The sequence below is a fragment of the Humulus lupulus genome, chromosome 1 (assembly GCF_963169125.1).
Source record: "Humulus lupulus chromosome 1, drHumLupu1.1, whole genome shotgun sequence".
NCBI classification, from domain to species: domain Eukaryota; kingdom Viridiplantae; phylum Streptophyta; class Magnoliopsida; order Rosales; family Cannabaceae; genus Humulus; species Humulus lupulus.
In genome coordinates, this window is record NC_084793.1 from 183,318,122 (window position 1) to 183,335,761 (window position 17,640).

The following is a 17,640-nucleotide window of genomic DNA, read 5'->3' on the forward strand; positions in this document are numbered from 1 at the left end:
AATGAAAAAAATAAACACACCAAAAGAATTATAAAAACTAATACTAAACAACATATCTCAATTATTCAAGCATTACATCAAACACATGCATTATGAAAAATATCGCTTATATATACGAAAAATAGAACAAAAAAATGCAACATAAACATAAAAAATAACAAGACAATAAAATACACTAACAACTAAGGGGGTAAAAAAAATCAAATTAACAAAAAATCAACAAAAGGAAAATATGATAGCATAGTGGATCACATCGGTGATGAAGAAAAGTGGTTGGAATTTGGTGCGACATGGTGACCGGAACTAAGGAGGACAAGCTTGGACAGGGGTGATGGAAGAAGAAGAAGAAGAGAGAAATGGAAGAAGAAGCATAAAGAGAAAGTGATCTTTAGTGGGTAATGTGAGTGTTAATAAATAAATATTATTTCTCTAAATTAAAAATTATAAAAATATTACAAAAGATAAAGTAAACTAATAAAAAAGAAAAACTATCCGCTAAGTAGTAAAAATATAAAAAAAAAAAGTTGCTCATTTAGTCATTACCTGTAAAAATCACAATTTTATTTTTACTTTTTGTGGCTAAACAGAAAGAAAAAAAAAATTCTTATTGTGCTCAACGACACGATATAAAGTAGGTCAACCTTTTTTGTGGGAATACTCGTATTATAAAACAACAATAATGATCTTTTACAAAATATGGACCACAAACAGTAGAAGAATTTATAAAGATGAGGTTGGAGTAACATGGCTTTGGTCACACACAGATAGAGACCCGTTGCACTAAATCTAAATGACATATTTTCTTCTATTTACTTTTTTTTTCTTTTGAGAAACTTTTATTTACTATTTGGATTTTGACTTTCGTAAAGTTGAGGCACTATTAATGGACATTTTACATTTCTCATTATAATTTTATTTTTTTTATATATTTATACTTTATTTCGTAAAGTTGAAAACACGTATCTATGTCCATATCTATTTCTATATATTTATATATATAAAGAAGCATAAAAAAAAGTGATGTGATATTATAAAATTACTTTAAAATATATATATTTTTTAAGTTTTTTTAAATTTATGATTATTAATTAATAATTAAAGAATCTATCTATATCTCTTTTATATAAAAAACTAGGGAACGATACCGCGCATGCGCGGTGTTCATATAACTCAATATTATATATTTTGAGATCTTTGTAACGATGTGAGTATTTTTATTTTTGTAATTTTTAAATATTTACATTAAATGAGTATTTTTTAAAATAAATTTTTTAATGTGTCTTTAAAAACAATAATGAATATCATATTTATAAAATAAGTAAAATACACAATGTAAATGTTATAGTACAGGTAATGAAAACAGAATGTTGGTTTGATGCATTAGAAACAAAAATAGAAAAAGAATAAAATTGAAAGTATTGAAAGACACGCAACCTGAAAAGAAAATATATGATAAACATTTGTTAAGGATATAATTGAGCTATGTAAAATTGTTAAAAAATGAGTATTATCTTGAACAAATGTAAAAATTATACCTTATTGGGTAAAAATTCGAAGCCAGGACATAAAAGACTGGACCACCATATTGAAGACGGGATATTTTATTATCTATTGAATAAGTAAAATACAAATGAAAATCATTATTTTAGTATGAGGTAGCAACAATAAGTTTATTAAATTTTAAATAAAATGTAAGAATGTGATACCTTGAATTTATGGGCTGATTATGTAATATTTTGGAATACTTCGTTGTAGACAATATTTTTTATGAAGGTTTTGTCTTCCACCTCATCGTCAGCGTTTAGTATGGTCAATCCTTCTCTTGTTGTGACTCGAGAGATAGCGACATATAATTGACCATGAGTGAATACTTGCTTAGGGAGATATAAGCCGACATGTTTAAGAGATTGTCCTTGACTTTTATTGATTGTCATCGCAAAACATGGGGCTAAAGGAAGTTGTCGTCTATTGAGCTTGAATGGCCACCTTGATTCATTGGGAGACATGATAATTCTTGGAATCGTTACGTTCTGACCAATATTTGTTCCTGAAATGATGTCACCTCTAATTGACCATTTACCAAGACGGGTGACTATCAACCTTGTGCCATTGCATAGACCTTCTGTTTGATTCAAATTTCTAAGTAGCATTACAGGAACACCTTCCTTAAGTCGTATGTCATGATTTGGGAGACCATTAAAGTTCAAGCTATGCAAAAATTCAGGTGGATACAGAAGGTCTTCATCATTTGTGTTTACACTTGCTTTGCATATATTGTCAGAGCTGAAATAAGTTCTCCCTTCTCCTTGTATCATATTCATAATCGTCTCATTTAACTCTCATGAACCATTTCATTTTTTGGCGTTAATATAGCTCTTTCTTTCAAATATGCTGGATCATTGTACTTATGCAAAAGTGAAGGGTAAATAGCTTCCACTATAGATTTCATTGGATCTTCATATGGTTTTTTGCATATATCAGAAGGAATTTTAATTAATTCTCTATCAATGTCATCATATAATGTACCATCTCCAACCTGCAACAACCATTTGTCAAAAGAAGCTATTTTAGCAACCTCGGAGCTACTGACACTTCCATTATAGAGCCTCATATTTTGGTTGAGCTGATATACTTTAAAAAATGACCACAAGTAGGATGAATTAAGAGAAGAATCAACAATGTCAGCTATTGTACCCTTTGGGACAACTGGCAATATTTGATGGAAATCACCACCACATACCACTGTAAGTCCTCCAAAAGGTTTGGTAGTACTATTTTCATACCTTGTTTTTAAAATATCTCTTAAGGTCTTATCTAAAGCTTCAAAGCAGAACTTATTTTCCATAGGTGCCTCATCCCAAATGATCAAGGAGGTTTTCATAAGAAGTGCAGCTAATTGGGTCCCGTGTCGAATTTCGCAAGTTGACTCTTCTGTTACATCCAAGGGAATACGAAACCGTGAATGAGCTGTCCTACCATTAGGCAATAATAAAGCTGCTATACCTGAAGTTTCAACTGGTAATACTATTTTTTATTGTGACCTGAGCTTTGCAATAATTGTATTCCATAGAAATTTTTTACCAGTACCACCATGTCCATTGATAAAAAATAAATTACCTTCTTCATTCTCCACATAATGTATTATTGCTTCATGTTGACCCAAGATTTGGCCAACTGACACAGAGTCAAGACGTGATTGATATGGACGAATGTATAGAGAAGAACGCAATGACAAAAGTAAAGAAAACACAGTAATTTATAGTGGTTTGGCCCCAGGATCTGGTAATGACCTACGTCCACTTAGAATAATATTGATATAAAATCAGAAGGGTGATCAAAGAACCAGAGTTTAATGAGTTTCACACTCTTCTCAAGAACAATACAGATTTACTTGGAGAATTACTATTGCTTCCTATGATTCCAAAGTAAAAAGAAAAAGATCCCCTTTCCCTTGAGCTATCTCTCTTTATTTATAGGCTCAAGGAGGGTTACAAGAGATTGTTACAGATATTATTCCCTGAATAATCGGGCATCCAGAAGATTGTATGAGATAAATTCGGGATTCATAAAGATCTTCCCATAAATGTTGCCTTGTATGCGGAACTACCGACCAGACTGGTCGCGGGTAAGACAGGCTTACCCTGCTTCTACTGTGTCTCCTGGTCGATACTCTAGCAGATGCTTCCAGGTATCAGCCACATGTCAAGAGATTATGTGCCATGTCACCAATGCTAATTTATTGGATAACATTTGCCCCCCAAAGTTTATTTACTACGAACAGTACATAAACTTTGAACGAACGACTCTTCGGTAACCCCTCCTGACGTGTCAGAACCCTTCGTGTGTTCTTGAAAAAGGCAACCCACTTCTGTCTAATCATGCCTTTTCAGTTCCCCAGAAACGATTTCGACGGCCATCACGTTTCCCCATACTTTGAAAAAGGAAAACTAATGATGACACTTTTTTAATATCAAAGACAAACTTATATAAGACCGTCGGAGCCTCTTCTTTCTTTTTACGCACGCCATTATCTTTGCAGAAAACCCTAAAAACCAAAGCTTTAATCTTCTCCGGAGACCGTTTTCCAGCACTTCCAAGACTCAGACCGCAGACTCTTTAATCTCCGAAGACCTTTCTTCCACCTTCACGATCACTTTTCTTGGTAAGTTTTCGAAACCCCATGCTTCTAATTTCTTGTGATGCATGCTTCTGGTGGTATACTGTTTAAGTCTTTCTGTTTCTGGTTTAAAATGCTTGTAGACATAATGTTTTGTAGGCGTAGTAGAGTTACGAGTTAGTTTAAAATCCAGGATCATGCTTTTTAGGATGTAAAACCGAAGTAACATTTCGATTTTTAAGCTAGTTGAAAAATAAATTTTTCCCGCCCTAAGGGGAGTTGAAAAAGCTTTCCCAGAAAAACTTTTTACTTTCACCCTTTGATCCGCTTTTCAAACTGTTCGTGTAGAAAAACTAGCCTTTTGATAGAATGTTGTTGTATAAAAGCCTAACTTTTATACTCGACCAGCGTTATTCTAAAAAGCTTTTTAGAGTTCTATTTCCTCACCTCCCCATTCTTCTGCTTGCAGACTTTAATGCCAGATTTGTGGGGAGGTGAAAGACCCATCGACGACGACCTTCTTGCCTAGCTGCTCGAGGGGGAAGAACAACCAGCTGTACGTGTCCACGAGATACCTTTCTCGCGATCCTCTTCCAGACCCCATCCTTCCTTTCCAATGGCTCGCTCCAAGTCTTCTGGCAAGAAAAGGCCCGAGTCTGAAAGCACCCCTACTCCTCCTGCCCAGCCTGATTCGCAGGCTAGGGCTCCCTCGACCAGCGGTCGAGAAAATCTTGTTCCTGACCCTAATATCCAAACCAGGGCTCGTCCTCGTCATCGGAATCCGCCAGATGTTGAGTGGTATACTCCCCCAGCCAGTTCAGTGACCCTTCGAATGGTTGCTAACTGCTTCAGGAAATTCCCCCTTACGGGGATAACCATTATACGTCCCACCACAGACCAAAGGGCTAACCGTCCAGGAGGGGCGAACAACGCCTGGTCTCGGTATCACATTGAGGCGGGAGCTTATCTCCCTCTTCATCCCTTCTTTGTGGGGGTGGCCAATTATTTCGGCGTCGCTCCCTTCCAAATAACTCCAAACGGATATAGAATGCTGGCCGCACTCTATGTCCTGTACAAACTTAACAAATGGCCAGAACCTTCACCCCACGGGTCAACTATCTTTTTGACCTCAAGTCCAACCCACAGCACAATGGGACGGGCTTTTTCCACTTCTGCCACCAGGAGACCGGTCGGACGTTCTTGAGTGGTACTACCCATATATCAAACGTGGGGCACTACAACAAGGAGTACTTCTTTACTCCGGACATAACCAGTAACAACTTGGCCTTCGCGAGAGGAGGTATAAACTTGTCTTCGTCTGGTCAATACTTTAACATAGAGTGTTTCCTTTCATTTTTTCTCAAACTTAATCTGTTTTTCAGGCCCTTGGTTACGTCCGACCCCAACACCAGACATGGTGTTGAGGTCTAACACTCTGGCCAGGATGTCTGATGCAGCAAAATGTGTCAAGACCCTGACACTCGAAAAGAACTTGAGGTCGTCTGGCCTCCTGGCTCCTCGCCATGAAAATAGAGGGTCCGTGGTGGACGAAGCCACTGCCGAGGGGGTTCCCGAGCAGCAACCTCCTGTGCCTCCTCCTAGGAGGAGGCCAACAGGAGTTACGATCCGGGAACCCACGGGTAGCCCTTCCGCAGAAAGGCCTTCTGCTCCCCAAGGCAAGGGGAAAGAAAAGGCCAAAGAGCCCATTGTTGACTTGGGAGAATCTTCCGATGATAATGGTAAATTTATTTCTCTTTTAAATGGTTTGACGATTCCCTGTCACTTGTTTGACGGGGATGGTAACTTTACATATGCTCCAAACTTAGGGTCAGACTTCTTCATGCCAGATAATGAGTATATGACTAATAGAGTCAATAATGTAGCGACCAGTAGTTGTAGCTCGGGTATTTACTTTGTTACCTCCTTTCAATTGTCTAACTTACTTTCACCTGCCTCCTTTTTATAAACTTGCTATGTTTATCTTCATGCAGATATGTCAACTCCCAACATTTTTGACATGTACCAGGCCGAGGAGGAAGAGGAAGTTCCTCAACTCCAACGGAAGCCTAAGAAGAGAACTGGTGAATCCATTCGAGGCCCTCCAGCCAAGAAGGGTCGATCAGAAGATCCTCCTCAGGGTACACCTACTGGGCAAAGTCCTGCGCCAACTGGGCGAACTCCTACTCCTCCTCCACCTCCTTCTGAACAGCAAACTACTCCCGTTCGGCCGAATCCTCCAGCTGCGCCTGCCAGGGAGCAGCTTTCTTGTGAAGAGGCTCATGGGGCCAGACTCATTAGCCGTGCCATTCGATCTGCCAGGGACCGCCTCGATCGCATTGGCAAAGGCGAGCGTGTCAGGGTCGCAATGGTCCAAGCTGAATAGCTGCCAGTCGACCAGATCCTGAACAGGGCTCTGAACGAAATCTCCAGCGTAAGTGTTTCTTTATTCTTCGAGTCTTTAGTTTTTTAGTCCTCGTGATAAGTTCTAACTCCTTTTTCTTTGTGCACAGGCCTTACTTTCTGCCATTACTTCTCGTACCCGAACCCAGGTTTACCTCGAGCAGGCCGAGGCAAAAGCCATCGAGAGGTATCAGGTGAAGGCGGCCGAGGAGCTTTCGGCTGCTGAGGCTAAGCATGCTAAGGAGTTGGAGGCAGTGATCCGAGACAGGGGTGCAGTGGTGACTAAGCTGTCCGAGGCTGAGGCTGCGAAGGAAGCAGCGGTCAAGTTGAGGCAAGAGTACCGGGAGTTCAACAAAACCCATCTCCGCGAAATCAAGCTTCTGGGGGAGGTACTCAAGACCAAGGATGAGGCTATTCTCTCCCTCGAGGGCAAAGTGAAGCAGTTGGAGCTTGACAACTCCAAGAATCTGGAAAAGTACAAGAGGACAACACTCCGATGTTTCTACAATTTCTGGAAACACAATCAGGGTGCTGACTTTAGCTACCTTTCAGAGGAAGTCAGAACTGCGGAGCTGGCCCGATGTGCTGCCCAACTAGCTAAAGAGGAGGCAAGAGCCGCGACCCCTGCCACTCCAAGCGTCGCTGGTTTGGAAGAAGAAGATGCTATTGAGGACGTCCAGGATGCTGCCTAGGACCCTCCGGCCCCGAATGCCTCTTGAATTCTTCTCATTTATTTTTTTTTCTTTTTTGGATATACGACCCAAGGGTCGTGATGTAAAGACAGTAGTTTCTTTTTTAAACTTTGCTGCACGGGCAGCAAATCTTTTTACTTGAACAGTTACATCCAAGCTGTGATGCTTGCGGTGTAAAAGCTTAAATCTTGATGCTATAATATCTTTACTTATTATAACATTTGTCCGTATGACCGAACTTAGCATAGTACTTTGTCATGATTTAACAAACAAATTTTGAAAAATACTCTAAGTACTGTAGCATGCTTTCACTTATTTTGTTCATGTGTTTACATACCTTGAGAAGTATGCTTTGCTATCGATGTGCCTTATATGCCCCCCAAGTGATCGAGGAGCTTTAGGTCCTTGGTCACTTGCCTTGACCATAACCTGCTCGAACATTCCTGTTCGTAGTAAAACTGATACATGTAATACAGCAAAACAACACGCGTAATGAACAAATACTTGTAAATATAAATTCACAAAGGTTGGCAAGAATGACTGGTTGAGCACAGTCCCTTATAATCTCGTATTAAAAATGGACTAAACATGTCTTTACGAGTGATTCTGAAATAGAATCTTACATATACGAGCAGTTAGCCATACAACGTGGCTAACCCTCTTTGCAAAACTTGTAAAAATTAAAAAGAGAAATTTAAACAAGCCAATCCTTTAAGAAGGGCTGTTCATTGATAATACTTGCGCAGGTGTTCTCCATTCCAATAGCGCGGAACGAGATCTCCGTTTAAGCGTGCAAGTTTGTAGGTGTCTGGGTGAAGGACTTCTTCAATCTGGTAAGGTCCTTCCCAGTTAGGTCCGAGCACTCCAGCAGTGGGATCGCTGGTATTTAAGAAAACTCGTCGTAGCACCAAATCTCCGACGTTGAATTTTCTTTCTTTAACTTTGGAGTTAAAGTACCGGGCGAATTTTTGCTGGTAAGCAGCAACTCGGAGTTAAGATTTTTCTCGCATCTCGTCGATCAAGTCTAGGGACTCCATCATCAGCTGGCTGTTCACGTCCTGGTCGTAAGTCAAACGCCGATGTGAGGGGGGATCTAACTCGACAGGTAACATGGCCTCATATCCGTAGGCTAGGGAAAATGGGGTATGCCCTGTTGCTGTTCGGTGGGATGTTCTATACGACCAGAAGACTTCAAGCAGTTGTTCTGGCCACGCTCCTTTGGCTTCTTCAAGTCTTTTCTTCAGGGTGTCCTTAAGAGTTTTGTTCACGGCTTCGACTTGCCCATTCGCTTGGGGATGTGCGACTGAAGAAAAACTTTTAATGACTCCATGCCTTTCGCAGAAATCGGTGAATAAATCACTGTCAAATTGGGTCCCGTTGTCTGAAACTATCTTCCTGGGCAATCCATACCGGCATACAATGTTCTTGATGACGAAGTCAAGAACTTTTTTGGTCGTGATGGTTGCGAGTGGTTCAGCTTCGGCCCATTTTGTGAAGTAATCGACTGCCACAACTGCGTACTTTACTCCTCCTTTCCCTGTTGGCAGGGATCCAATCAAATCTATCCCCCATACTGCGAAGGGCCATGGGCTCTGCATCTGTTTTAGTTCATTCGGAGCTGCTCGTGGGATCTTGGAGAACCTCTGACATTTTTCGCATCTTCGTACATACTCCATTGAATCCTCGTTCATTGTTGGCCAGAAGTAACCTTGTCTTAGAACCTTTTTTGCCAAACTCTGCCCCCCAGCATGATCTCCGCAGAAGCCTTCATTCACCTCTCTCATGAGTTCCTTAGCTTTTTCTGGTGTAACGCACCTGAGTAGTGGCATTGAATATCCTCTTCGATACATAACGCCATCGACCAGTATGTACCTAGCGCCTCGCCTTTGCAGAGTCCTGGCTTTGTTTCTATTTGTTGGTAGTGCACCATTTGTCAGATACTTCAAGTAAGGCGCCATCCATGTATCTTCCATTCGAATTTCCATACTGGACTCAATTGCTTGTATACTTGGCTTGCTCAATCTTTCCACTGGCACAATGTTCAAAGTGTCAGCGTCCTTCGCGCTCGCGAGTTTAGCTAAGGCGTCTGCATTCGAATTCTGGTCTCGCGGGATTTGCTGGAGGGTGTACTTTGTAAACTGGGCTAGCAAATCCTTCGTTTTATTCAGGTAGGCCACCATCTTTAAGCCTCGTGCTTGATATTCTCCCAGGACTTGATTTACGACTAGCTGAGAGTCACTGTAAATATCAAGCGTCTTTATGCTCATATCTTTGGCCATTCTCAATCCAGCTAGGAGTGGTTCGTATTCTGCTTCATTGTTTGACGCCGCGAAGTCGAACCTGATTGCGCAGTGAAATCGATGCCCTGCCGGCGTTATCAATATCACTCCCGCTCCAGCGTGGGATTCGTTAGATGAACCATCCGTGAATAGTTTCCGCGAAGGAGTTTTGTCTTGAGGCATGGGCGCTTCAGGCTGTTCGCACTACTCACTGCCTGGGAGTTCGGTGAACTCCGCGACAAGATCGGCCAAAACTTGTCCTTTTATTGCTGCCCGCAGTAAATAAGTTACATCGAACTGCCCTAGTTCAACTGCCCATTTTAACAATCTTCCAGCCGCCTCAGGTTTTTAGAGGACTTGCCGAAGGGGCTGGTCGGTTAGAACTGTGATAGGATGGGCTTGGAAGTAAGGGCGTAACTTCCTGGAGGCTAGAATTAAGCAATATGCTAATCTTTCGATTGGCGGATATCTTAATTCTGCACCGATCAACCTTTTGCTGACATAATAGACTTCTTTCTGTACGCCTTCTTCCTCCCGTACTAGTACCGCACTAGCAGCAACTTCGGTAATCGCCAGATAAATATACAAAGTTTCTCCTTCGATTGGTTTTGATAAGATGGGAGGTTGCGCCATATGAGTTTTTAAGGCCTGGAATGCTTGTTCGCAGTCTCCCGTCCATTCAAATTTCTTATTCCCCCTGAGTAGATTGAAGAATGGGACACACTTGTCAATTGATTTCGAGATAAATCTACTCAGGGCCGTGATCCTCCCAGTTAAACTTTGTACATCCTTAATCCAATCTGGCGACTTCATGTCGATCAGGGCCCTTATCTTGTTAGGATTGGCCTCGATTCCTCTTGAATTTACTATAAAACCCAAAAACTTCCCTGATCCGACTCCAAAGGAACACTTGAGGGGATTCAACTTCATCCGGTACTTGCTTAGCACATTGAAGCATTCTTGTAGATCCCTCACATGTCCTTCTGCCTTCTTAGACTTTACCAGCATGTCATCCACATATACCTCCATGTTTACACCGATCAGCTCCTTAAACATGTGGTTGACTAGCCGTTGGTAAGTCGCACCTGCGTTTTTCAGCCCGAAGGGCATCACTCTGTAACAGTATAAGCCCGTATCGGTCCGAAAGCTGGTGTGATCCTCGTCAGGGGGATGCATGCTGATCTGGTTGTAGCCTGAATATGCATCCATGAACGAGAGGATCTCATGTCCTGCAGTTGCATCGACCAGCTGGTCGATCCTTGGGAGCGGGAAGCAGTCCTTTGGGCAGGCTTTATTGAGGTTCGTAAAATCCACACAGGTCCGCCATTTGCCGTTAGGCTTGGGGACCAGCACCGGATTGGAGACCCACGACGGATAAAACGCCACCCTGATAAACTCGTTCTCCTTAAGCCTTTCGACTTCTTCTTTCAAGGCCCTTGATCTTTCTTTATAGAGCAGCCTTCTCTTTTGTTGCACGGGTGGAAAGGTTTTATCTATGTTTAGGACATGGCTGATTACTGCAGGATCTATCCCAACCATGTCTTTGTGCGTCCAGGCGAAAACCTCCTGGTTCTTTTGCAAGAATTCCACCAGTGCTTGCTTTATAGTAGGCTCTAAGTTCTTCCCAACCTTTACGACTCTGGTCGGGTCTTTTTTGTCGAGTTGGACCTCCTCTAGGTCCTCGACGGGTCCAACATTTTCTTCAAAATCCCCAAAGCGAGGATCCAAATATCCATCCTCACTTTGGGCAACACCCTATTTGGTGACTTCACCACCGGATTGGGCTTGCGTGTCTATTGCCATCTGCAATCGATCTGGGGTAGTGCTCCTCGATGTCCCACTTTTCGCCTTTGTGATCGAGGCGTTGTAGCACTCCCTGGCTTCCCTTTGGTTTCCTAAGACGCGTCCTACCCCCGCGTCCGTCGGGAATTTCATGGCTAGGTGCCACATAGAGATGACGGCCCGTAGATCAACCAGTATGGGCCTTCCAATAACGGCGTTGTATGCCGAAGGGCAATCGACCACTACAAAAGTGGTGAGTAATGTCCTTGTTGCGGGCGCTGTACCCGTCGTTACTGGAAGCTTGATCATTCCGGCAGGGGCGAGTCCTTCTCCATAGAAGCCGTATATGGTTTGATTGCAGGGCTCCAAGTCTTTTACGGACAACTTCATGCGCTCCAGTGTTGATTTATACAGGATGTTCACTGAACTTCCTGTATCGATCAGTATCCTTTTTACCATCATATTGCCCATCTGGACGTCCACGACCAGCGGATCGGAATGTGGGAACCGAACGTGCTGGGAATCGCCATCAGAGAAGGTTATCTCTCCCTTCTCTGAGCGAGCCTTTTTTTGTGCACGGTCCTCCACAGTCATCATCTCGACGTCCTGGTCGTGACGTAGAGTCCGAGCGTATCGTTCTCTGGCCTTTCCGCTATTTCCCGCGAGGTGCGGGCCTCCACAGATGGTTAAGAGTGTTCCGGCCACGGGGGCAGGCTGTAATGGTGGCGAGCGTTGGCGTGTAGACGCCTGCTCGTTGCCACCTGGAGCTTCTCGTTGGGAAGTTCCCAAGGCCCGTATGTACCTTCTCAAGTGTCCTTATCTAATAAGGAACTCGATTTCGTCTTTTAACTGGTTACATTCGTTAGTGTCATGTCCGTAGTCGTTATGGTAACGACAAAACTTGGTGGTGTCTCTTTTCGAAATGTCTTTTCGGATGGGTCCCAGTTTTTTGTAAGGCACACTAGAACTTGTGGCCTGATAAACCTCTCCCCAAGACTCGACGAGGGCAGTGTAGTTAGTGAACCTAGGTTCATAACGATTACCCTTCGCTCGTTTGTTGTCGGAGGTGGAAGGCTCGTTATACGGCCGTTTCCCACCATTTTTTCCATTACTGTTGCCGTTTCCGTGGCCTTTGTCGTTGCCATTAGGTTTGGAACCATTGGCGGCTTTGGCAGGTTTGGCGGCCTTCTTACCCTTGTTCGAGGGTTTTCCATCATCATCAATGGCTTCCTCGAGCTTGATGTAACGATCAGCTCGGTCCAGGAACTCCTAGGTTGTTTTAACTCCTTCCTTTTGGAGACTCTTCCAGAGGGGAGAGCAACGCTTTACCCCTGCGGTAATGGCCATCATCTTGCCTTCGTCCCCTACCGTTTTTGCTCCAGCTGCCGCTCGCATAAAGCGCTGGACGTAATCCTTCACTGACTCTCCGTCCTGCTGGCGAATCTCGACCAGCTGGTTTTCTTCAGTTGGGTGCACACGACCCGCATAGAACTGTCCGTAGAACTCCCTTACGAACATTTCCCAAGAAACTATGCTTGCAGGCGGGAACTTAAAAAACCACTCCTGCGCTGCTTCAGAAAGTGTTGCAGGGAAGATCCTGCACCGAGCGTCTTCGGACACTTTCTGAATGTCCATCTGAATCTCAAATTTATTCACATGCGAGACTGGGTCCCCATATCCATCAAAGTTCGAGAGCGTAGGCATTTTGAACTTGCTGGGAGTTTCGGCGTTAGCTATCCTCTGGACGAAAGGAGTACCTTTTCTCCTGTCGTGGTCGATATAAGAAGTTCTTCCTCCGACCAGCTGCTGCACAGCTTGATTGAGTGCGTCTATCTGGGCTTGCACTGCAGCAGGAATCGCGGTGGCCTCTGTGGCTGGGGGGATGTTCTCGCCGTGCCTCTCGCGACGATCGTTGAGTACATCTCTCAGGTCCTCTTCTCTTCTTCGCTGCTCGCTACCTCCGAGCCGGTTGAAGACATTAGTTTGTCTGGGCTGCCCCCCAACATCTTGTCTATTTGGCTGGTCACCTTGAGGTACTTGGCTCCTGCCTTTACCTCTTTCTTCATTCTTCCCACCAGCATTTCCCTTGCCTGAGTCGGCCTCATTGTACCCGTGGCCATCTTTGAACCTTGACTGGCTGTGGTGAGACTGACTGTTCCCTCTATTCCCGTCTCTGGCAGAAACGCCCCGAGCGTTAGAGGGTGGCCTGCGCTGGTCGCGGTGTCCCCGTGCATTATCATGCCGTGGGGGTCCACGGACCGCAGAGCCTAGCTCCGAGTCCCTCCTGTTACCAGGAGGGTAGTGACCTCTGTTCGCTTAGTTTGGCCCATCATTCTCACGGCGCCTAGGACTACGAGGCTGACGCTCGGCCCTATTCTGCCTTTGCTGCGGGGGATTACCCCGAGCAGCTTGGGATGGTGGATTTGCCTCAGGGTCCAACGGGACATCGTCATGGGGCGTCTGAGGCTGCTCGGGCCTTTGCGGACTTGAAGGCTGAATTGGTGGGCTAGGATTGGGACCCTTCTGGGGTGGACCATTCGCGGGTTGGTCAGGCTGCGAGGCAGGTGCGGCCTGATTTCTAGCCAACAGCAAGGCTGCTTCGAGGGCGGCCATGGCTTCGGTCTGGCGGCGATCCACCTCCGCCTGTCTCTCGCTCAATTCTGCATGCTTCCGATCAATCTCCTGCTGCTGCCGCGCCATAACTTCTGCGGCAGTCTCTTGATTGGCCCTCAGACTAGCCAATTATTCCTGCAACGCGCCTATGGTGCTCTTCAGTGTCGCATCGTCCATTTCCTCCTCTTCAAAATCTAGTTGCGGCTCATCTTCCGCCATGCTTGCAGGGGGAGGAGGAGGTGGTGGATTCGACGGTGCAACGGCGATTGCCTGCCCAGTTTTCCTTCCTGCTTTCGCCATTGGTTTTCTTAACAGCAACAAATCAATCTCTCAATGAAAGCACCAGAATGTTGACCCAAGATTTGGCCAACTGACACGGAGTCAAGACGTGATTGATATGGACGAATGTATAGAGAAGAACGCAATGACAAAAGTAAAGAAAACACAGTAATTTATAGTGGTTCGGCCCCAGGATCTGGTAATGACCTACGTCCACTTAGAATAATATTGATATAAAATCAGAAGGGTGATCAAAGAACCAAAGTTTAATGAGTTTCACACTCTTCTCAAGAACAATACAGATTTACTTGGAGAATTACTATTGCTTCCTATGATTCCAAAGTAAAAAGAAAAAGATCCCCTTTCCCTTGAGCTATCTCTCTTTATTTATAGGCTCAAGGAGGGTTACAAGAGATTGTTACAGATATTATTCCCTGAATAATCGGGCATCCAGAAGATTGTATGAGATAAATTCGGGATTCATAAAGATCTTCCCATAAATGTTGCCTTGTATGCGGAACTATCGACCAGACTGGTCGCGGGTAAGACAGGCTTACCCTGCTTCTACTGTGTCTCCTGGTCGATACTCTAGCAGACGCTTCCAGGTATCAGCCACGTGTCAAGAGATTATGTGCCACGTCACCAATGCTAATTTATTGGATAACATTGCTTCATAAGCTGACTTCTGGCAAGGATTTAGAGCAGCAAATGATTTTGCATGAAATATTTTTAATTGATCTTTGTCATAGTCAAGCTCTTCATTGACCAATCTATTACCCGAGTCTCTCATCAAAGAAGAATTAGGTAGAGGCATTCCATCTACTTCTTTCAGACTTTTTCCCATCTTCAACATTATACCTTCAATTTCGAACAATGTGTATGCTTCCACTTGTTGTTCAGTTAGTTGAAGGTCCTTCATTTTGAATCTCTTCCTTTGTAATGAAACCATGTCTTCTGACAATGCAGTATAATTAGATTTCCAAAGTTGTGATGCATCGGAAACCTGACAATGAATGAGTATCATGACAAATAGATGCCTTAATTCATTTCCGGTTGCCCAAATTGAAGCTTCAGTCAAGCAATCGATCCACTCTTTATCATTGTCTAATAATCCCAAAGCATAGCATGCAGCTTTAAAAGTAGGATATGTCACTCCATTTACTGTTCTAATGCTTTCGAACGAAGTACTTCCTTTGACAAAGTTGAGCATCATTCTCATGTAGAAGCGTTCTCCAGTTGAAGGATGTGCAAAGTAAATTCTTCCAATTGCTATGCCATTTTTTCTCCTCGTCCATGTTTTGTCTTTTGAATTCCAAACCCAACGTGTAGGAAAATCAGAATAAGTTAGGTCACGCGCATCCTCATAATTCTTATTTGTCTCTAACCATTCAGTGAACTTTGTTTTCTCTATTCTAGGTCGGCAAAGCACATTTTCGGTGCAATTATTTTCTTCAAATACTACTGTATGCTCTCCAGGCAAATGGAATGCTAATCTTTCGACGGCTGGCTGTCTGTAATGTATGTCAAATTGGAAGATTCTCCAGCAAGCTTCAGTTGCTGATATATATCTACAGTCAAGATATGTTTTGATCTCATCTATTTCTTCGGTAGTGTCAATAGATTCCATTATTGCTGTTGTTCTATCAGACCCTTTATGGACATACTTAAATAGATATTTGATTGATCTTGAGTAATTGCAAACATCAACATTAATATGTGCATCATATTTAACAATCAAATTCCTATTATAAGGGACCACATATCGATTATCTAAGAAGACATTTTTCTTTTCAACATGGATACCTGTATTTCGCCTTTTGTAAACTGGAAAGCCATCGGCATCAACAATCGTTTGGTCTTTGAATTTTTTTGGGAAATATTTTGTGCACTTTCCTTGAATCATACACGGAGAGTTAGGATTGAGCTTGCCACATGGTCCATGAATCATAAATTTGTTGACTGCATTGTAACCATCAGGATCGATATTTATGTCTGGGATTTCTGCACTTATTATTTCATCAATATGATTTGCTGATGGATTTTTCATTGTTTGGTGTAAGAAAAGCAGTATATGTGCATGGGGCAAGCCTCTCTTTTGAAACTCAATTGTGTAAAGACCTGTGAAAACATGAAGTAAAACTTAGTTTTGAAATAATTTGACACAAGTTGTGAATGTATTATTGTTGCCCACATTTTTCATCAACAAATAAAATAAATTTATTGTGGATATGAATATGAAGATGACTTACATGCGATTATTTTTCCAAATGGTTTTCCTTTTTTGAGATCCTGCATTAGTTGGAATAACTTTATCTCAAAAACTCTGCATATGATATCCACTCGATTGTCATCATCTTTTTGCCCAATTAAATGCAGCATATTATTTATTTCTGGCCACTTTGGGTTGCAAGTGAAAGTAAGAAAAAAATCAGGATATCCTGCCCATTTACAAATGGCCATTGCATCTTGGTAATTTTGTACTCTATATCGTGGTCCCCCAGTGTGTGATGAAGGCAAGATAATTGATTTTCCGACTTTTGAACAATCTGAATCACCTCGATGAACAGCATCCATCAGGCCAGAGTAAAGGTCAGATCTGAGTTTTTTTTTATTATTTCGTATCCAACGGAATCTTTCTTCTTCAATTGCCATGTAAGAATCAACTATATATGGTTGTAGTAGTCTACCAGCTCGGAGAAGAGTGTGCCCCTCATTTAATCTTTGCTGCAACCTGAAGCAATAATGTTGCCTCATTGTCAACTTTTGCCTCTTAAAAGGGGTCTGATTTAAGTCTCTTAAGGGTATATCAATTCTATATCCATCTTCACCATAAGGGTGTATCAATGGATATGTCATAGACATGAAACTTGGATGCAAATCAGTGATCCTCTGAAGTCCATTAGTTCGATGCTCTACAATAATGTCGCGTTGGTAGTTTGCTTCACTAAAATCACCAATTATTAAGCCTGCTACTTCAGAAACTGTTGGCATATTGTACTGACGACCATCTGTAGTCCTGCGACTTAGGAGTCTTAAACGAAATGTAGATCTAGGTTGCTATTTGAATCTATCCCTTGCCATTCGAAAAGATTTTACCAAACTATTATGTTGATCCAACATTTCAGATAATTCTTGGACAATTTCATGTTCTATTTCTGGCTTCCTCCCCTAATTTGATAGTGTGTCGATTCTATTTCCAATCTCATTTTCAGTATCATATATATATATATAACTGAGCAAATTGTGGTTTTTTCCCAACATCTGGCAATAATGAACCAATATGGTGATAATTTTGACCGCTCATTCGGAATACATAAGGACATTTAGATTTGTTGATCGACGTATCAACTCGGCCTCCCATTGATGTGAAAGCAAACATGGAGTTATAAGCCCTTATATTTCTTCGAAACTTCAAGCCCTTTTGTCTAGATTCTGTTCCGAGGAGATATTTGAGTAAATGAGGTGTTTCTTTCATTAA

The 17,640-nt window shown here is 42.6% G+C and overlaps 1 protein-coding gene across 1 annotated transcript; it reads right to left on the reverse strand.

Annotated features, from left to right (window-relative positions):
• Positions 1-2,332: 2,332 nt before the first annotated feature.
• On the reverse strand, positions 2,333-17,153 carry LOC133825317 (uncharacterized). The gene is made up of 3 exons (XM_062258279.1): positions 16,412-17,153; positions 14,828-16,280; positions 2,333-2,972 (listed from the first exon to the last, which is right to left on the reverse strand). The coding sequence occupies exons 1-3, from the start codon at positions 17,151-17,153 to the stop codon at positions 2,333-2,335; spliced, it is 2,835 nt and encodes a 944-aa protein (XP_062114263.1).
• Positions 17,154-17,640: the final 487 nt, after the last annotated feature.